The 22,069-nt window shown below is 49.2% G+C and overlaps 1 protein-coding gene and 1 non-coding gene across 2 annotated transcripts in view; one reads left to right on the forward strand and one right to left on the reverse strand.

Annotated features, from left to right (window-relative positions):
* The window catches only part of ERN1 (endoplasmic reticulum to nucleus signaling 1), a 76,612-nt gene extending 67,729 nt beyond the window's left edge, over positions 1-8,883 (reverse strand). The window contains exon 1 of the mRNA XM_004707277.2: positions 8,836-8,883. Within this exon, the coding sequence (XP_004707334.2) occupies positions 8,836-8,883 (48 nt within the window). The remainder of the gene's footprint in view (positions 1-8,835) is intronic.
* Positions 2,067-2,173, forward strand: LOC115872907. Its single transcript, XR_004048109.1, has one exon. It is a non-coding gene; the product is annotated as a U6 spliceosomal RNA (small nuclear RNA).
* Positions 8,884-22,069: the final 13,186 nt, after the last annotated feature.

Consider the following 22,069-nt stretch of genomic DNA (forward strand, 5'->3'; position numbering starts at 1 on the left):
CCCAGAGAAACATACGCTGAAATTACTCCTGCCCGCATCTCCCCTCCATCGGCCCTGTGTGCTGAGAGCAGGGCTGGAGCTGCTGGGGGAGACCAGAAAGCATTTGGAGGTGCTCTGGAGACACCCAATATCCCTAAAAGGCACTCTCAATTATACAGGGTGGAGTCTTTCACCTGTCCTGGATGGAAACCCCTCAGCTCCCACTGCACAGCTAAGTGGGTGGGAATAATACCACAGAACACTTCAGCCACCAGGAAAAAAATAGAAATAAAAAACATTCCTATAATATACACTCATCCAGTCCAGTTCTAATGGTTATAAAAAAGCACACACACACAACATTGCCCTTTGATGATGATGATGATGCAGTAGTCGCTGCCAATTCCTTTGATGACTCGAGTTGTTCTTTTCATCCCAGTGCCAAGGAAACGCATCTTACCGATCAGCACGGGGCAGCCCCTTTGAGCAGCCCGGCTCTTGTAACTAGCCACTATGAACTGCCGGGCTCCCCATCGCAGGGGAGGACTGCTTCGTTCCGTCAGGTGAGATGCTCACTAAAAGGAGGGAGGTGCTCACAAAAAGGAGCTGAAGGCTGCCTTTTTGATGTGGGCAAAGGCAAGAACTCTTATGCCATCCGATTCCTGTAATTTCAGCCTAAATTTCCTGTGCTGAAATTACAGAAACCGCATGATAAGAGTTCTTTCCTTATTCCTTAGGAGCCCTGGTGGCGTACTGGTTACAAATTGGGCTGCTAATGCAGGGTCAGCAGTTCAAAACCACCAGCTGATCCTCCGAGGAAGACGGGGGTTTTGGACACTCCCAGGGCCAGGTCTCCTCTGTCCTATAGGGCGGCTCTGAGTCGGCTTCAACTCCGTGGCAGTTTGTTTTTCTATTTGCTGGGCTTTTCTGAGAGGCCAATAGAAGCAGTCGGTACAATGATCACACGTAGGCCAGGACAGGAAAGTGAGGGGGTGGGTCAGAGGGGGTGCCGGTTATGAGAAAGCGGCAGCCACAGAGGGACTGGCCAAGACCGGGCGGCGCTGCTTTCGCCAGCTTATCACGGTAGACAGGAAACAGAAGCAGGGGAGAATTACCAACATGGAGATACTGAGCCTTCGGGGTCAGGAGAGAAGCCCTCCTGGGCAGCCAAGAGAACGAAAGTTCCTCCTGAGGAAAGAAAAATGGGGGCCCGGGGCTGGGACGTGAAAGGAGCCACACTCCAGCCCTGAATGGCTTCCATTTCCCCCGCGCCACTCCTCCTACAACCACCTTCTCCTCGGGGGTCCAGGCCCACCCTGCACTTCACCTAATCCTGCCACCAACTTCTCCAGATCGGAAAAGTGGATTATTCCTCCGGGGTTGGAATGCTGGGCCCCAGCAACATCTCTCTAAAAAGCTAAAAAAAAAAAAAAAACAAAAACCAAGGGAAATGCCAAGAATCTCAGAAACAAGAGCTAGCTACTTATTGCCGAGCTGCTTCAGGTGCACTGGTGGGCACTATAGGGTGGAGCAGACTGGCCCCATAGGGCTTCTGGGCTGTAATCCTTACGAAAGCAGAGGACCGTCAGGCCTTTCCTCTGCGGAGCCACTGGGTGGATTTGAACAGCCAACCCTTCCGTTAGCAGCTGAGTGCTTCACTCTGGTACCAGTAAGGCTCCTTACATGAGTCTTCGAGAAAAAAAACACACAAACGCACTGCCACAGCCTCCATGCCGACTCACAGTGACCCCTTAGGGCAGGGTAGAACTGCCCCTATGGATTTCCGAAACAAACTCTTTTACGGGAGTAGCAAGCCCTATGTGTCTTCTGCCGAGCAGCTGGTGGTTTCAAACTGCTGACCCTGCAGTTAGTAGCCCAACGTGTAACCACTATGCCACCAGGGCGGCTCTACATAAGTCTTAGGGGTGATCATTTAAAGTTAAACATGTATGGTAGGTGAAGATAGGAGAAAGACAACAAGATTTAAAAGCTGGTTACACTCCTCGTCTCTTGCTTTTCCAGGCAGACAGAAATAATACCACAGCTGGCAGGGACAGACAGTCTGGGATAATTAAGATGAGAAAGGAGTGCTTGCCTCGACGGCACATATACTAAAATTGGCACGATACAGAGAAGATTGGCATGCCCCCTGTGCAAACAGGATACGCAAATTCGTGAAGCGTTCCATATTTTAAAAGAAAAGATTGAAAAAGAAAAGAGTCTGGCACGTGGCATTTATGAAGACCTGCTCAAAGATTGTCGCCAAAGGCGTGACCACGCTTTGTGCTCTGGAACGGTGTTTCCATCGCCTGGGAATTTCCTCGTGTGGAACAGCCATGTTCTGACAGTGTGGGTGGACAAGCGTCGAGGCCGTGCAGGGGCAGAATACGGTGAAAGGTTAGATTCTGAGCTGACTGCCTCAGTTTAAATCCCGGCTTGGCCATTGTAGGCTGTGTGGCTTTGGGAGTTACTTATCTTCTCACCTGTAGAATCAGGACGGTCACAGCACCACCTCAAAGGGCAATTCAAAAACCACACCCAACCCACTGTTGTTGAGTTGATTCCAACTTACCAGGACCCTACAGACAGAGTCAAACTGCCTATCAAGTCTCTAAGACTAAATCCTTACAGAAGCAGCTTGCCACAGCTGGAGCCACCAGTGGGGTAGAACCATAACCATGGTGTCCCCAGGGCTCCTCTTCCCAAGGACTCCTGGGAGGCTTCAGTGTGTTCGACTACACAAAGCTCTCGGAACTGGGTCTCCTATTCGGTAAGCGCCGCCTGCTGCACGGAGTGCACCGAGTCAGCCCTACCTCACAGCGAGCCCACCCACGTCATCAGAAAATGACTGTCTGGGACGCCCACAGTTCTACTCTCTCCTCTCAGGCTGCCAGGAGTCGGAAATGACTTGATGGCAGTGGGTTTGGTGGGGGATGCAAATCCTGACAAAAGACCTCTGCTCCCTGCCCCCAGGGTGCTTATCAGCTGTGAGAGGACCTTAGTCACCAAACAGGCACACCAAGGACTGACACCCTGCACAAGTGCCCAGACCCTGGGTGTTGGCAGTGCAGCAGGAGAAGCACCTCTGGTCTGCGGTTGGGGTGAGGCGGGAGGGCTCAGAGCAGTGGGGAAGCTTTTCCTGAAGCGGGAACGTGTGCGCTCAGAAGGCACATGCAGGAAGGAAGAGGACTGCCCGGGGAGATGCCAGCCTGTGCCAAAGCTGAACAGAAGGCAGGTGCTGAGTCTGAGCACCTGGCAGGCAGTGTGGCTCAGGGGAGAGTGGGGTAAGGTGGGGCCAGGGAAGCAGACAGAAACCTGGGGTGCCCTACAGATTACAGTGTGGGCCATAAAACCCACTGTTTTATGTTTGACAGGTCTTGCTTGCTAGCGTGCAGCCCACAGAAAGGGTAGGATGGTGTGCAGTTGTTGCTATTGGGCAAGGCCAGTCTGCAGGGCAAAGACCACTCCAAGATACACCCGCCGTGGTTACAAGCTGTGCTTGCACCCTCAGTGGGACTTCTCTTGTGTCCACTCTATTCCAAGACCTGACGGTGCCCTCACTGGCTTACAGCCGAGCATGAACATAGCACGCCAAAACTGGATGGGAGGGTGCAGTAAGATGAGGCTGTTTCTGCAGGGAACGTGGCCCAGGAGACACATCACCCCGAGTCTCCTGCTCTTGGAGGGGCTGCTCTGTGCTGACACCACACCTGGCATCAAAGATCTCTCTGAAGGCCCAAGGAGCTGAACCTGCCCCGCTTCCACCATGCCCACCCACTTCTAATCCCCCCAACGCTGAAACCAGTTCTACTTTTACTGCAGCGGGCGGGAATCTTGGCGTTCAACCTGAAAGAATGAAAGAAGTGTCCGGGCCACAGTGTCACATGACTCAAGATGGTTGGCAAGGATTGAGAGCATGTATCCATCCCTTCCAGGACCTCCCTGCTTCATACTTTTCGTCCTGTTGGCCGACTCTCATTCCAAAGCCCACTCTGCTATATACAAGGCTCTGGAGCCATAGTTCCTGGTGTCCAGGGATTTACCATCCAGCAGAGAACAGTGCACCACCAGGAAAAAGGTGGCAAGTCCCACAACAGACTGTGCCGCCGGAGTGAAGACTAGGCAGCATCCCTGGTCCCGGCCCATAGCAGTCCCTCAAACCTCCTCTTCTGGATTCTGAGCGCACCCTGCCCGGCTCAGCCAGAGCCAGCTCACTCCTCACTAACTACCTGGGGCCCATGTAACTCCAAACCTGTTAAGTATCCTTTACAACTTCAAGTTAAACAAGCAAACAGCTATTCCCATGAGTCTGGCAAAAGTACAACTGATGTTCGGAGGCAAATGACACTGGTAGGAGATGAGATGGGACAAATGATATGGCTTCTGGTTTGGGCTCTGGGCAAGTCACGACATTTCCCTAGGCACCCACTTCTGATTCTGCAGAGTAAGATGGGGTTGGAAGACGCCCTGTAGCTCTGAAGGGTGATGATTTATGGTTTACCAGGCCCTCATCTCTCCTTAGGCTTTGCAGTGGATTCTTCTACCTCCAACCAACCAAAACATGCCCCTGATCCACATAAAGAATGAAAGGGTTTGGAAGCTCTAATGCTTCTGGATGAAGTCATTCCCAGTCCTGATCCCGCCACATCCCAGAGTCTCCACTTATCTTGCAATATTGCAACACTTGACATTAGTAATAATTTGACTCACTTTAAAGCTTAGGGAGGAGAAAGGAAATACCACGGAAATCAACTAATATGAGCAGCCACCTAAGGAGTGACTACTGATCTCTCCACAAGAACAGAGAAAATCAGAGATGCGAGGGAACGATGGAGACCAGAGGGCTAAGGGGCCATGAGAACCCCAGCTTTCAGGACCCCGAGACCGGAAGTTTTAGACCAGCAGTTCTCAGCCTGAGGATCGAACTTTGGAGGTCGACCCACTCTTTCACAGGGGTCGCCTAAGACCACCAGAGAACACATATTTCCCATGGTCTTTGGAACCGAGACATCCCTCCTTTATCCGTCTCCGGGTGGGTCCGCCCACATGCAGATACGCCCACCTATGAGTACCTGGCATGAAGACTGTTACCCATGCTACACCATGCTTCAAAACAAAATTTCATTTATTTGTCATTAGGAAGTAATCTTTCACAATATATAATATTGTTTTTGTGATGAATCACTAGGCTTTAATTATGTTCAATTTGCAACAATGAAAATACATCCTGCATATCAGATATTTGTATTATGATTGATCACAGTAGCAAAATTACAATAATGAAGTAGCAACAAAATAGTTTTATGGTTGGGGGTCACCATAACATGAGGAACTGTATTAAAGGATCGCACACAGCATTAGGAAGGTTGATAACCACTGTTCTAGATGGTGACCAACTGTGTTAGTCTGGGTACTATAGAGAAACAAATCCACAGAAACTCATGTATAAGAGGAAGTTTTATATAAAGGTTAAGTGTACATCAAGAAAACATCCCCACCCAGTGCTCCCCAAACCCACAAGTCCAACATTAACCCATATGTCCGACACCAATCCAGAAAGTCCTCCTCCATCTCACAAAACACACAGTAATGCCGACTGCAGGAGGAAAGCCGACTCAGAGAATGTGTAAGCATCTCAGCGCTGGCAAGGGTCTCCACATGGGTGCTCCAGCACCCAGGGCTGCATCGGGGTAGGTCCATGCGGCTTCTCCCTGGGGATGTCTTGCAGGAAGTGAGCCTTGCCAGCTGAAGCAGAGAACTGGCTAAGGCAGCCGCACCCTGGTCTGACCATCACAAAGCAAGAGACCCGAGAACTAGAAAGGCCAGGTTCTTGGAGCCATTTATCCGTCTGCCCTTCAATTAACCCCACACGTGTTTATGGGCCAGGTTGGCACAATAAACTTTTAACTGTCTCACCAACTATCCCTGCAGCCCACCCTGAAAAGGATTGCAACAGGTGATCTCAAGCAGAGTGTGAGAAACATGTGAAGATTAAACCCAGAAAAAAAGAAAAGAAAAAAAAGACCATGGCCTGGAAATCAACTCACGCCTGCGGCTCCGTGGCCAGTCAAAATGACAGACAGGCCTGGAAGGTGAACGATCACACCGGGTGGAACCCACTCCTGGCACAGCCAGCCATACCCGTTACAAAGGGCAGCCTGACACTGTGGGGCTTGCCATCAAGGTCAGGAATCAAAATGGGTACAGGCTGTTGACCGGAAAACGAATTTGCCCTATAGACTCACCCCATCACAAGAAGAAAAGACATTGTTTATTTTTAAGGAAATCAACTAAGCTATGTATGTGATGAGTGACTTGCTCCCAAGTACACAAACTCGACAAACTCTAAAACCCTGGCCTACGTCAAAACGGGAATCCCTATTGCTCTGCCAGCCACAATCAGATAAGTGTTTGAACTACACCCACTCACTTTGAGCCGACGTTTCCAAGTACCGAACCATCAGATTACCACGACTTAGGTTGGTTTAGAAGTGACTGTGGTTTGGTTCCCAGTGTGCTGAGTATCAAAACTACAGATAAATTCACTGATCACTGCTGTGTGGAAAGGAAACCGTTTTCTGCTTTGCAAAACCAGACCATGCTGGGTGCGATATGAACCCCAACAGAAGAGCAGGATGGTGTCACCGGGTTGCTCGGGCGTAGTGAGACCTTACCGGTTGGATAGTCACCACACCTGGTTTTGCCAGATTCTTGGAGCGATGTGAACCTGAGTTATTCTGGAAATGTTATAGATAACTTCTACAACGAACACAACAACAACAAAGACCGGTTAATTCTGCGTAATACAAATACAACACCACAGGATCTGGCAGCTGAGCCCTCCCAAGAATCAAAGAAATGCTGGCTCAGTTCCCTGCAGCTTGTGTGGGGGTTTCTCAGACTTCCCTGATACAATTTTAAACTTTTCTCATGGCACAAATGATCACCCAAAATCAACAAGCCAGCCTCAGTTAAAACCCCGTATATGCCAGGAGGTTTGGACACACGCTAGGAGCCTCCCACATGGGCCCTCCAAAAGATCACACCAGAAACCCATTGGAGCACGGCTCTGCACCGGACAGCCGGGAGGGCCCCGGCATCACGGTTAGGACACCGGCTGCAACTTCATCGTAGTCCTGGTCTCTAGCTAGTGGGAGCTTCCTCAATGTTTCCCATCATAAGCACCAGCTGTTTAGTGAAGCAGAGCGATTCGTGTCTCAAACTGTAACACCTGCACTGTTTATACCTGCAACAGGCCTAGCAAAAGCAGTGTGGATCTATAGATGTAAATAAAGATACTTAAATCTAAAATATATATACAGTACCGTATACACTCGAGTTTTAAGCCGACCCAAATAGCAGCTGACACACCTAATTTTACCACAAAAACTGCATACAAAATGTGCTGAAAAACTCAGCTTATACATGAGTATATACAGTAAATGTATGTATGGATGTATATAAAATGAGCTATTTGAGTTACAAAGGAGCTGCAGGAAGGATTTCCATCATAAGTTGGGGGACAAGCTGCGGCTGAAGGCTACTGAGTGAAGCAGGGCTCTCTCCTTCACCAACGTCCCAAGCACCTCAAACAGTGCTGGGCACCTACAATGCGCTCAGTAAAATTGCCCAATGAATGGCTGGACGGAGGAACCAGTAGGAAGGTGACATCCATCACACAGGAGCTAGGAAGCTGAGTTTCGAAGCACAGCAGCCCTTCCACGCTAGGCTGCCCAGGTGAGTACAAAACTGTCTCTGGAAGGAGGCAGCTGGGAGCCAGTCTCTTTGCCCTAAATGGTGTTCCTAATTTGGAAGATCATTTGGAAATATGACCACCGTAGAGATCATCTAGTTCCATAGCCTTGTTTTACAGCTCAGGGCGCAGAAGGGGAAATCACTTACCGTATGTACTCCTGTATAAGCCAAGTTTTTCAGCACATTTTTTAAATGCAGTTTTTGTGGTAAAACTAGGTGTCTCAGCTGATATTCGGGTCGGCTTATACTCTAGTATTAGGTATTTGACCTAAGTCTCACTTTAGTACAGGACCCCTGAGAAAATGATGTGGGGGCAGCAACTGGCCTCATCTGACTTCACCGAGAGGAAGGAAAAACCAAACTTTGCATCAGCCCAAGGGCTAGTAAGGCAGAGGTCAGACGGACCTCCACCCACCAGCATTCTTTACCAATTCTGACACCAGTTGTCCCTCCCATGGCACACTCTACTCCGCTACTCACAGACAGTAGTGTATCATGATCACGAGGCCTGTTGGGGAAGTTAACAGATTAGATATTAGGATCAGAAATGCTCAGAATACAGTTCTTCAGTCAGGAATGCCAGGCTCACAGGTGGGCCTCTCTCTGGTCCTCAGCCTTTCAGCCTCTGCCGATGTTACAAGGCCCTCTTAGCATTGCCAATGAATGTCCAAGGGCATTACACTCCGTCAGTAGCATCAGCTTGAAAGCTTTCAACTCTAGCTCTGTGAGGAAGCAAACTTAGGTCCCCCCCTCCTCCTCCCTCCCTAAATAATGCCTGGAGGCAACTCAGCCTGCACCTGGGCCTCTCGCCCAAAAGGCGCTCCGGCTGTTTGTTCTGTGCACCAGGAAGCCTGCCGCTCCGTCATGTGTTCTTGGTGCGGCTGCAGCTCCTCTGGTTTCTCGGCTGTCTCTGGATCAAGGAGGCCCAGTGCTCGGGGACCTGGGAGTCCAAAGGATGTGCTGTTTCTGTCTCTGACTACTTCATGGTGGCAAGATTCCTCCTTTTCCGCTTCTGAGATGGCTCAGTTTAAGTCCACCGGGAAGGCAAAACTGACCAGTCCCCGCATGAGAGTTCCACACACCCTTTTTGCATGGTCCCACCCAGTCACTGGGTAGAACGTAGTACAGGGCGATGGCTAGAAGGGCCATATCGAATAATTCAATTCACCGCACCACATCCCCTCGTCTCCAACTCCCCCCCTCACCCTTTACTGAAGGAAAACATTTTCAGTCACATGCGTGGGTCCAGACATGTATGGAAACCACATCCTGCACCTAGTTGACACTGCATTTTAACATTGCTCAGAGGAAGGATGCTCCGATAATGCAGTCCGCTGACTGCAGGAGGGCTTGGGGCATGGACAGTGAGCAACCAGTAACCTACCAGGGCACCAGAGCTGCTTTCTCTTGCTACAGAGGCTTGGTTTTTTTGTTTGTTTGTTTTTGTTTTTTTAAATAGAAGGTTCTCGTACAAGGTCAATTTTATCCAACAGAATTCTAAGAAGGAAAGAGGAAAATGATATTGTTTAGACGTCTTACATCTACGTAGAGAAGGCAAAAATAGCTAGTAAAGAAATAGGACTGGGTAACTCAACTCTAAACATGTCCATGTTCCAACAACTCAGTACAATTTGAACAGAAGGCCAGTTATAAGTTAAAACTGATAACAAAAGCAATCTTAGCAGTCAGCGCTCCAAGGAAAAAAATACCACTGGTCTCGAATTACTTCCTGCTCCTGCTGACAGAGCCTCATCAGACAATGGAATATATGGTAGAGAAAGACAACACTTCACACTAAGTTCTCTCTTTCTAGTTCTGCCACTCACCAGCAGCCTTGTCAACCTGAACCTCTCTGTGCGGTGAGCCAAAAGCCCTGCGGGCCTGGCTCAGTGCCATGTAGCTGTACTGGGCGGCCCGCTGCCATCCCTTCCATCCGGCTTAAAACCCGGGCATTGGTCAGGCTAAGGCCTGACTTAGCACAAGGGGTGCTGGTGGCGTGGTGGGTTCCATGTTGGGTTGCTAACGGCAAGGTTGGTAGTTCAAACCCACCAGTGGCTCTGCGGAAAGACAAGGCTCTCTACTCCCGTGAAGAGTAACAGTCTCGGAGCCCCACAGGGCAGTTCTACTCTGGCCTATAGGGTGGCTGTGGGTTGGGATCAACTCGAAACAGCACGTTTGGTTGGGTCGGTTACTCATCACTGTGACTCTTGACCTGCCCGCGCTTTTGCATCACCCTGGACTTGAAATACATCATTTCCATTCTGACCCACAAGGACCCTATAGGACAGACTGGCCCATGGTGTTTCCAAGGCTGTCAATCTTTACAGAAGCAGGAAGAGGCCGGTGGGCTGGAACAGCTGACCTGATTAGCAGTTGAGTTCTTTAACCTTCTGCCAGCCCCCATTGTCCCCAGCATCTCTCTACATCCCTCACCCCCTCAGTCAGATCTGACTCAATTCACTGGGCATGGGCTCCAAGGGGCCCAAAGTTGTCTCCAGGGGACTACTCTGAGCTGGCGCTGGGCAGCACTGCCCTGAGGAGCACCTTTGCTGGCAGTCACAGCTGTGGCCTGTGGGCCAGGTGTTTCTCCCTCTTGCAGGCCTTCAGGGGCCCCAGCCCATTTGCTTCAAGAGAAAATGGATCCAATTTAGCGTGATCAACAAGTTCCTCGGACCCCACCGGAGATCAATGGCAATTGTCAGAGATCTGACAGCACCTTTTGTTCAGAAAATGTCGGGAAAAATGTGGTTTCCATGACAAACGCTTTGGCGGCCCAGACACATCATTATTCCTTCATCTGAACCGGGGCGGGGGTAATTCACTAGAGAAAGGAGTGGTTTTGAATTATAATTATAAATTAGTCTACTAATGAAGGAAGTCATGTTTAATACATGAGATAACTCAGATCAAGGTTCATTTCTTAACAGTGAAACATCATGCAGAGTGAAAAATGAAACTGACACAGATAACTCGGAGGCCATTTATCTCCCAACAATCTCATCTCATTCCTGATCTGAGGAGCCCCTCGCATGGGCATGGCACACCTGGTCGTGTCCACCCCAGCAAGTAGCCTAGGGGGAAAAGCAAACCAAGAGACTTCACGGCCACTGAGTCGATCCTGACTCACAGTAATCCCCTGGGCAGAGTAGAACTGCCCCTATGACTTTCTGGGACGAACTCCTCACAGGAGTCGAAAGTAGAAGGCCTTGTCTTTCTCCTTTGGAGCTGGCTGGTGGTTTTGAACTGCTGGCCTTGCAGTTAGCAGCCCAATATGGAATCACTACACCACCAGGGTTCCTGTAAGTAGTCTAGAAGCCCCTCTAAGTCTGTAGGAAGAAACACTGCTGGTGACGTGCCATGGACGAACACAAAACATAGATAGCTAAGCCACATCTTCCCTACAATAAAACCTTACTGCCTTGAAGGTAAACAGCCCCTGTTATACTGGCCCTAATTCATTTCAAGGTGGAGTCCAAGTCATATCTGCCGAGTGGTCCACTACAAAGGGTACTGCCACCTGCACCAAGGAGGCAAAGACTGCCTAGTTAGACAGCATCCCCGCCCTTAACTAGACAAACCCACAAGGGAGGTGAGACACACTCGCCCACAGCACTCTCCCTGGTTCCTTCCTCTCTTCCTCTCCCCCCCACTGCCTCCGCTCTCCTGCTGGGACCATTCTCAGCTAAGCCAAGTCCCTCCATCATGCCCCAGATCTCGGGCACTCACTCCTAGGACCACAGGCCCACTTCCTGGGACAGGAACGACTTTGACCCTGGGGACCTGAGCAGAGGCCGGTTGCCCCGGAACCACCCAAATAACTGGAGTCCCGTCTTTGCAGGGCTGCTCAGTAGCGACTATGCCTGGACGAGGGAAGGCAAGCCTGGTTAGAGACTTCTGAGGCTGGAACTTTCGGTTTAGCTATTTCAGAATGACTGGCGGACGAGATAACTGGAAGGCCTGCACCTGCTCGGGTATTATTAGACCTCGGGCAGAGACCAGCTTCAGCTGTGAATCAGGTGTTACGAGCCTTTGCTCATGCTCCCCATGTTCTCTGAACTTGGATCCAGTCTTGGCAATGGTCTCTCTCACCGATGGGGTGGGGACAGCTTGGTAGGGGCAGGGGCAGCTTGGAGGGAGGGCAGCTTGAGGGGAGGGCAGCACTCTTTCTAGCCCGCAGCTGCATCCTTCCACTTCTGAAACAAGGGGTAGGAGGCCACGATTCTTAAGGGTAAGAATAGGAGGGCCGGGTGACTTCAGCATGTTACGGACGCTTACAAGAAAAGTCTAAGGTCCCAGTCCTTCCTTGCAACTTGGCTTGGTCACCTCCTCAGGGTGCACGTGAGGTAGCTGACTGATGTGTTCTCAACAAACACCTCGGAACATAAGCACTGGGGAGGGGCTGTGCTCCAAAGGGAAACAGGCTCAGGTTCCAGGTTCAGTACTGCAAGGGACACATGAAGTTAGACAAGTCAACCAGCCCTCTCCGGCCTCAACTTCCTCACATGTCTGATTTTGCTACTTGGGAGGGGAGACCCACTGCTCCAGAGTCCACTCTGACACTCAACAATCCTATAGGGCTGAGGGGAACCGCCCATGGGGTTTGGGTTCAGAGGTGACACAACTTTAGGGAAGCATTGGCACATCTTCCTCCTGTGGAGTGGCTCGTGGGTACCAACTCCAGTGAGCAGCCCGGTGATCAGCCCACTGGCCCGCGAGGGCTCCTTTGAAGGGCAGGGAGGGTGGTATATGCCCCAAGTCCATCCTCAACGATTCTGGGCTGCTCCCTACTGCTAACTGAGGGTGCAACAGTCGGGGAACCATCGAGACTTCGGGGACACTCAGCTCCCTTCTAGCCGCCTGGCAGACTCTGGGAGGCTACCCACTTATTCCCCTCTGCTTCCACTGCTCCAAGCAGCTCTGCATTCCTTTGGAAAGTCCCTTCAAGGAAGATCCCCTAAGTGATAGAAACTCCTGCTGCTCATTTGCAGATAGCTTAAGTTTTATAAACAATCGAAAATCAAGTGTCTCCGGCAAGTTGTGTAACCAGGCTGAGTAGTAACAATTTTGGTCAAAACTGCAGTCAGCAGTGCGACCATTGAAGAGCTGTCTTTAACCAAAGACTGAGAAGAATTGGGTAATATGTTAAGCTGTGTAAAGGATAGTGAAATTAAAAAAAAAAATAGGGTTAGTTTTTTTGCTTTAAAGTGGTATTATTAAATGAGTTACATTTTCAAAAAGAAATAACTGAAGCATTAAACACACACACAATTTGTATGACATGCAAACTGACCCCTGAAATAAGCCCATCACCCTGCCGCAGATTCTGGCTCACAAAGCCTTGAAGGACGGAGTGGAAAGACCGGCTCCCTGAGGTTCCAGAGCCTGTACGTCTTTCGGCATCTTTCTCCCAGAGAGCAGCTGTTCTTTTGTCAGCAGACCAACGCTCACACCGCAGCACCCCTGAGGGCTCCTTACTGAAGGGGTGATGATTTGGGAAAGGAATGTTGATTTGGATGAATCCACGTCCAGGTATGTTTGTGGGAAAACTAAACCCAGAGTGCTGGCGTCATCGTCCGAGTCGAGCCGTCGTCTTTTGAGGAACAACAGCTGGGCTGACAAGCCCTGTGTTTCTGAGAACTGGGGCTCCAACCGAAAAGCCAATCAGTCAACTCTTGGTTTACTACGAGATGTGAGGCAAAAACCTACATGGCTCCAGAACCTCTTCCGGAAAGAATCTTGTCTGCGGTGGGCAGGCTGCCCTGAAAACCAAACTGCACCGAAGGGCTGCAAGGTCGTTGCTCGTGGTCACCACCTAGGAGGGGACTTCAAAAAAAAAAATTCCTGGACAGTTTCATTATCTTGTCGTTCTACTTTTCCTCAAACTTTGTGAAGCCCCTCGTCCGCAAGAAAGTTGCTGGGCAACCATTGCAGGCCCAAGCCTCCTGCAGACAGACAGACAGACAGACAGACAGACAGACAGACAGACAGACGGTCTGACAGAGAGGAGATCCGGATGAAGCAGGCTCTCTTCAGCTTTGGGTTCAGGGTGTGACTCGACAGAACAACACCGAAACGTCCCCGTTTCACTTGACATAAGACGCACATGGCTGAAGACAAAACAGCTTCCCTTAAGATGGCCAGCAAACATCAACTGAAGTTTCATTTCGTGGGAGCCGAGGTGGGGCCCGGATTTAAATTCTCATAAACTAACCCAGTGGTCGGCAGCTAACTAACTAAGTGGGCAGGCAACTAACCCACCAGCAGCCCATGGGCGCGCGATGTGACAGTCTGCTTCCATAAGGATTTACAGCCTGGGAAACCAGGCAAGGCATTTCCACTCCGTCCTACCGGGCAGGTGACTGGGCGTTGGAATCTAAGCAGCAGCAAAGGTTTGGGTTTGGAAGTGACCCGAGGGCCAGGGGTGTGTACTTTTAAAAATATTCTTGCAGCACTGCTTGGGAATTGGGGGTCGGGGCTATTTTTTTTTTTTTAAGTACACACAACTAGCAAATTCCAGATCTGAGAATTTACCCCAAGGAGATAATTAAGCAGTTAATATATGTATCAAAGTTAAGCAGCAAGATAGTTCCTGTTGTTCATAAAGGTTATAACTTTCCTTGCCATGGACACCTGATTTAGAGGGTAAGTTTCTCGTCAGTGTGTTTGAGCCACAGGGATGATCATCTCATGGCGTGTCTGCCCGTCTGTCCTCACCTTGGCCGACCTTCCGCCTTTACCCAACCTTTGTTTTCAGTCTTGACAATGAACAGCAACATCTGAATCATCCCATTATGGCACAGCCATTTGGAGAAGCACTACTCATTCAATGAGGAGAGGGTTGCAGAATTAAAGCTGGATATCCACCCAGGAAGATCTAGGAAATGTTCCAGAAAACCATGATCTGTATAAATATGTGCACCTAAGAAGAGAGGCCTGGAAAGACAGACATCAAAACGTACACAGATTAGTCATCAGAAAAATGTAAATTGAAACCACAAGGAGAGACCACGTCACATCTCCTAGGGTTCAAGCAAAACAAAAGCCCAGGGCCACCAGGCCCACCGCCTCGTGGACGGCTCTAATAAACACAACAGAACCAGCAGCAGTGGGACAGAGGAAGGCCTGGAGGGCCGGGTAGAGCTGGTATCTCTCCAGCTTGGTTGGCGGGAATCCTGATGGAGAAGAGCCTGGTGGTGCTCAGGTTAATCAGATAGTGACCATATATATCCTAAGCAAAATGAAAGGATGTGTTCACAGAGGAAGGAGCAAATGAATGCTTAGGGCAGCATTATTTCTAACAGCCAAAGGTAGAAACGACACAAATGCCCATCAACTGAAGAATGGCTAATTAGCATGTGGTATGTCTACACAACGGATATGACTCAGCCCTAGAGAGGAACGGAGTACTGACTCATGCTACAATGTGGATGAACCCCGAAAAGATTATGCTAAGTGGAAGAGGTCAGGCCTAAAAGCCACCATGGTATAAGATTCCTCGTGTATTGACCATCTCACCATCTAACATTTTCCATTTATGATGATAGTAAACATTCTCTCTGAGCACTTTGTGTGTTAATGATGCTGCAGAAACGTCTGGCGGAAACGAATGGTAAGTCGTGAGGTTGAGGGTAATGCTTGCTATGATGTTAGGGTTATGCGTCAACTTGTCTGGGCCATGAGTCTCAGAGGTTTGGCAACTGTAGTATAACGGTGAAATTTGGCAGCCATGCAATAATTGGGTCACCCTTTATTTTGTGATCTGATGTGGTCATCCTCTATTTTTGCATAATGACAAGTTTCCGATAACAACCTGGTCTTTGAAACCTAACCACGTGTATAAATGGCTGTATATGAAATGTCAAAATCAAACCAAAAACAAAACTCACTGCCACAGGCTCAATTCAGACTCAGAGTGACACGATACAGTATAGCGTTTCCGAGACTGGAAAGCCGTACAGAAGCAGGCAGCCTCATCTTTCTCCCCTGGAGTCGCTGGTGGGTTTGAACTGCTGACTTTGAAGTTGGATGCCTCACTCTGGACAGGCAAATTCACAGAAAAATAAGGCAGATTAATGACTGCCTGTGGCTGAGGGAAGGAGCCATGGCACAGAGTGGGTATGGCTCGGGGAGAAAAGGAAGCAAGTAACAAGTACCAGGTCTCTGAGGGCAGACAAAACTACTTTAACATGCACGGTGGTTGAGGGCCGCACTCCTCTGTGAACACAGTTGTTGTTGTTGTTGTTGTTGTTGTTGTTAGGTGCTCTCCAGTTGGTTCCAACTCATAATGACCCCGTGAACAACAGAGTGAAACACCGCCTGGTCCTTAGGGCTGAGCCCATCGTTGTAGCCGCTGGGTCAGTCCATCTTGTAGAAGGGTCTTCTGCTCTTTCACTGCCCTTCTGCTCTACCATGCATGCTGTCCTTTTCCTGGGACTGGTCTATCCTGATAGCATGTCCGAAGTACATGCAGTTTCGCCATCCTGGCTTCGAAGGAGCGTTCTGGCTATACTTCTTCCAAGACAGGTCTGCTTTTTAGTTTTGGCAGCCCATGGTACTTTCCATATTCTTTGCGATCACAATGCAAATGCATGGAATATATATATATGTGTGTTATATGTGTGTGTGTGTGTGTGTGTGTGTGTATATCTTCTTTCAAATGCGTGGGTTCTTGTTGGTCTTCCTTACTCAAAGTCCAACTTTCACACGCACATGAGACCACCGAAAATACCATGGTTTGGGTCCAGCACATCGTAGTTCCTGCTTTTCAACACTTGAAAGAGGTCTTGTGCAGCAGATTTGCCCAATGCAATGCACCACTTGATCTCTTGACGGCTGCTTCCAGGAGCATTGATTGTGGATCCAAGCAAGACTTTTTTTGTCGATACAAGACCCCCCACCCCCTTATCCATGGGGGATATGCTCCCAGACACCGCCCACCAGCCTGAAACTGCAGAGGGTACTAAGGTAGGTAATACCTGGGGGCTTTAAAAAGTTAGTGGGGAAAAAAAAAAGTTTGTGGAAAAGTGAAATTGGAAGATAATGGAGCCCCCCACCCACCCCCACGCTTTCCTTATTAGGTTCAGAATTTTCACCTTTTCACTCAAAGGAAGCACTTCCGGGCGCCCTTGGGCACACTTGCCTTGCCAGCATCACCACTCTTGCTCCTCAGGGCCATTCTCCAGGAAAGTAAGCGTTGTCTGACCACAGGCACTGCAATACCGAGACGGTCCAGATGGCTACTAAGCGACTAGCAGAGGGACTGCACAGACCCCACATATGGCAGGGGCAGGCTGGACAAAGCAGGTGGATCAGAGCAGGATGGGGCAAGATTTCACTCTGCTGCGCCACAGGAGCATGCAACTGCAAACGTGTGGGTTGTTTATTTCTGGGATTTCCATGGCATGTTTCCACTTACTGGAGGAAAGTGAGACCACAGATAAAGGTGGACTCCTGTACCCTGAACGCCACTGGAGGCACACGCGAAACAGGTGGGTTGTCCGGCACGTGATCTGATCTCAAAAGCTGTTAAAGATGCCAGGAGTGGATGTGAGAGTTGGTTTGTTTGAGCTTCAGCTTATCTAGACTTTTCAATTTTACCATACTGAAGATACTGCGAGGAAAGCTTCCCGTTATCACTACAGATGGCACCAGACGCACAAGATCTGAAAAGACCGTAAACCTTTTGAACCTTTTCCCATAATGGTTGGGGGGGGGGGCGCGGAATGTAAATAACACAGAATCACCTCCGCCGGTCATGGCTGAGCCAGGGACAGCTGCTTTCTGAGCCAACCCCGCCAGTTATGACCCAGTTCCTAAGCCACAGCCAAGCACAGAAGGCTCAGATCCTTTCTGCATGGGAACGCAGGGACACGCTCTCCTGGCAGATCAGGGGAACGTGCTGTGACGAAGCGGGGCAGAAGTCTAGGGAACACGCTTTTATGGCCCGCATTTGCTGACGAGATCACCACAAGTCATTCACAGACGGCCTTAAATTTCAGAAAAAGAAAAGGGAGAGGAAACAAGGCCCTTAGCATGAAGATCAGACTTTTAGGTTTTGCCTTTTCTGATCAGGGTCTAGTCTGCGGCGCTCATTCGAGCAGTTATGTGCTGCTCTGAGGCCAGGAAGTCTGATCAGGAACATAAGATACAGGAGGAGATAAGGGGGGAGGGGGACAGCAGGAGTCCCCACACCGCTGGGGAGCTGATCCAGATGGCATGTTTATAATTCATGGCCTGTGATTCACCGTCCCTATTTTTCAAGCCAGCATCACACTCTAATCACATTGCTAGGTTACGGAATCCATTAAAATGATACCTTGGCCTTTTCTCTCCTGTTATCACCCCTTTAGAGAGAGCGTCTGAGTGTTAGGCGACATTGGAAATGTCGGACCTGAGCATTACACTGGAGTGCAAAACCAAAGAGGGTTCCCGGAAGATGGAATCGTTTTCCATTGAGAACTCTAGTCCTCAAGCCTGTGTGGGTGGTACCTTTCTCTCCAGAAATAAACTGTTACTGAGCTCACCCATCTCTTATTCAGGGAATGTCTCATTTACAGTTTCTCCGGTGCTCTGAGGAGAAGCCAGGCTCCTGGAGAAAGCTAAGTGGGCAGGCGAGTTAATGAGACAACCACGTGCCAATACGCATGTGCACAACTCCCCTCTCGTTCTGTCGTGATCAACAGCCCTGACAGGAAGAGCTTATGCAACAGGCCTCTCCAGGCCAATCTAAAGGATAACTCATGCCACGGTAAAGACAGTGCTTCTAGTCAACACTCACTTCTCAGTCGATACCTGTGGGTGTGTTTCTGTTTCTTGGCAGTGTAGTGGTGAAGTGCTAGGCTGACAGCCGAAAGGTTGGCAGTTCAAACTCACTACCATCCTCGGAAGAAAAGACCTGGCAATCTGTTCCCGTAGAGGCAGAGCCTTGGAAACCCCGTGAGGCAGTTCTGTTCCATCCTACAGATCACTGAGTCAGAATCGACTAGATGGCAAGGGGTTTGAGTTACACATGTGATGGTTCTCACTGTCTTTTCCCATCTCATTGTCCTCTAAAATGAAAACACTTGTAATCAATTATATATGTTATACATGGAAAAAAGGCTTTTATATAACACGCGAGTGAGAAAAATGACGCCTGGAATACCAGGACCGGTGACAGTTGTACCTCACTGCCATGCAGTAGATTCTGACTCAAAGTGACCCTGTAGGGCAGGACAGAACTGTCCCTGTGGATTCCCTTTCTGGTAGTAGAAAGCCTCATCTTTCTCCTTCAGAGAGGCTGGTGGTTTCGAACGGCTGACCTTGTAGTTAGCAACCCAAAGTGTAACCCGTTTCGCCACTAGGGACAAGAGATGCGTCAGGAGGAGGAGGAAGATCCCTAACTAAACAAGTAGATTCTAGCCCAGTGGTTCTCAACCTTCCTATTGCCGCAACCTTTCATACAGTTCCTCATGTGGTGATGACCCTCAAACATAAAATTATTTTTATTGCTACTTCATCACTGTCATTTTGCTACTGTTATGAATCGGGCGACCCCTGTGAAAGGGTCGTTTGACCCCCAAAGGGGTTGTGACCCACAGGTTGAGAACCACTGTTCTTGATGATAAACAAAAAGCAGCCTCGGTGCTTAATGGTGACAACTTTACTGCATTTGGGGTCTGGTAGCCCAGAGTCTTGGTCTACAATGATGAGTCAATGTCTGCTCAACCAGAAAAGAAAAATGAAAAGTCGGGGTGGTGGTGGTGGTGGTGTGTGTAGAGGGGGGTGGAGGATCACAGTATTGCCTGCAATTTGCTAGTTACTTCTTCAATCAACAGTAAATACCACTAAAAAATATTCCTTGCAGAGATACACTGTAAACCTGTCCGCCTCCCGCCCCCTACCCCCTGCAAAAAAAGCCCCAAACCTGCTGCCATAGAGGTAACTTCCACTCTTAGCAATCCTACATAGAACTGCTCTTTAAGGTTTCTGAGACAGTCGATCTTTCTTCCACAGGGTGGTGGGTGGACTTGAACTGCTGAACTTGTGGTTAGCAGTCCAATATTTTAACTATTGGGACCCCCAGGGGACTTTAGAGGCATTATAGAACGCTCCGAGGATAACGGCTCAGAATAAAAATGCACCTCAAATGAGGCAACGAGGTTAAAGAAAATTAAGAAATCTATTATGAGCAAGGCGCCTTCACACTTGTTAGCTGTCCCCATCACGTATCAGAAAACAGGGTCTAAGTAACAATCATTTGGCTGAGGGCATAGTCAGCAAGTGACTAGTTAAACTTCAGTTTGCCTAATTCCACCCCCAGTGTATTCAGTTCAACATCACTGTAGTCCAATTTAAATCATCACAAGCTTCCTGATAAATTCCATTTAGAATTTTATAATTCTCATTATATTTATTTTTGGGGTTTTTTGGAGGGGTATGTGTCAACATTTTTAGTGGGAGTGAAATTCTCACCTTTTCCCTGAAAAGAAGGTGTACGAATCATAAGCTTTTACTCGGAGAAGTTTGGTTCTCTAAATACATTTGGAAATAGTTACATGAATTGAAACTAGGGGCTTCAAAAACTTTGTGGAAAAAGTGGAATTGAAAGAGAATGGTGTTTTCCACACATTTTTTGGAACCCATGCCCTGCTCCCCTGTCTGCCCTCCACACTCAGTATAAAACCAAAAACCAAACTCACTGCCACCAAGTCGGTTTTGACTCATCGTGCGCGACCCTCGGGGCAGGGTGGAACTGCCCCTGGGAGGTTCTGAGACTGCAAAGCTTTATGGGAGGAGAAAGCCTTGTCTTTCTCCCGCTGAGGGGCTGGCGGCTTTGAGCTGCTGACCTTAAAGTTAGCAGCCCAAGGAGTAATCCCCTACACCAGCAGGGCTCCTCACCTCTGAATAGTCTCACCTAACACTAAAGGATTATACTTGGCTCTTTAGCAGAAGACCTGGTAACAGTGTTAACGTTGGGCTGCTAACTGGGTTGAACCCACTAATCACTCCTTGGAAAAAAGATGGGGCTGCTTCTGCCAGGGAAACCCTGGGGAACACTTCAACTCTGTTATCATCAACCGGATGGCAGTAGTCTGTAGCACAAGTTATACAATAACCAACACATCAGTATCTAGTGAAAGTACGAGTGGGAACCAAACACACCTAGGCCCAGAGAGATGAAATGCCCAGCTTCCAGGCTTATGTGTGGTCATTCTGTTTATCCTAATGTTTATGAACAGATGCCGGGTTGCAATTAACCAATCCTCCGTGAAACGCAAAGCCTGACCCTAATTGTGAAAGCAGATTTTTCTTTTAATTAGAAGAAAAACTTCTCTCATTCAAGTCTTATCTTTTGAAATGTATACCCACTACTCTGGGTCTTTTGTGGCGGGAAATGCACACATTTTTCTGCAACAAATCTGAGTTTGCAAAAGAGGGCCTGATGACTTCGGCTCTTTGAAAGTGGTAGCTCTTTCAAGAGGACAGGCTGTTATTTGCCTAAAAAGTGTAGCCTCTAAAGAGTTTCTGCCAGCCATGGCACTTGGGCACACACATGGCCGTTCCCCACCTGGGCACCTGGCACATTAGATACCGCATTAACAGTACACAGTGGAGGTCATTAAACAGAACCTGTGCAAATGTGCCATGCCCAGATCTTGAACAATACTTGAAAAATATCGCACGCACACACACACAGACACACACACACCACTTACTAATTTAGGTTCTCTCAACCAGGAGGAAAGGGGAAAAAAAAAGCTGTCTGCCCCCACAAAATGTCCTCTCCAGCACGGTGCCCAAATCCCATGGCCGGAGGGAAGGCCATAAACAGCTGAATACGTGTCAAAATAAAGGGGAATCCGACCCTCTTTTTTCTAAATAAAAACACCCCACGATGGGAAGCCCGACAGCTCCAGGGCCCCTCACCTGAGGAAAGAGCCTGTGAAGTTTCGAAAGCAGTTTCACCTCTGACCCACGCGGGGTCTTAAAAAAGCGTCAGATTCCCACTGTATGTAAGTTACTTAATGAAGTCCTGGTGCATACAAGCAAGCCTCCTGCCTCGGAATACCAAGACACCTGTAGGGCAGGTAAGCAGAATCAAGGTAAAGTGCTAACTCCCTCTCGAGCTCCTTTTCCAGATTGTAACCAGGACTGTAACACAAGACGTGCCCTTCCCCAGGAGAGGTGCTTCTGCGCCCTTCTGGGGCCCCCGGCGCCGGGCAGAGCGGTGCCCAGCTGTGGGGAGGGCCGGCCAGTTGAGGTGGCCTCCCAAGGGCCCTAGGCCTTCTGGAAGCACCGAGGTGCCGCGCAGCGCCCACAAAAGTGCGCCGGGGCCGCTGTCCCGGACAGCCGC

The sequence above is a fragment of the Echinops telfairi genome, unplaced genomic scaffold (assembly GCF_000313985.2).
Source record: "Echinops telfairi isolate 266 unplaced genomic scaffold, ASM31398v2 ScPeMD7_7458;HRSCAF=8496, whole genome shotgun sequence".
Lineage (NCBI taxonomy): Eukaryota > Metazoa > Chordata > Mammalia > Afrosoricida > Tenrecidae > Echinops > Echinops telfairi.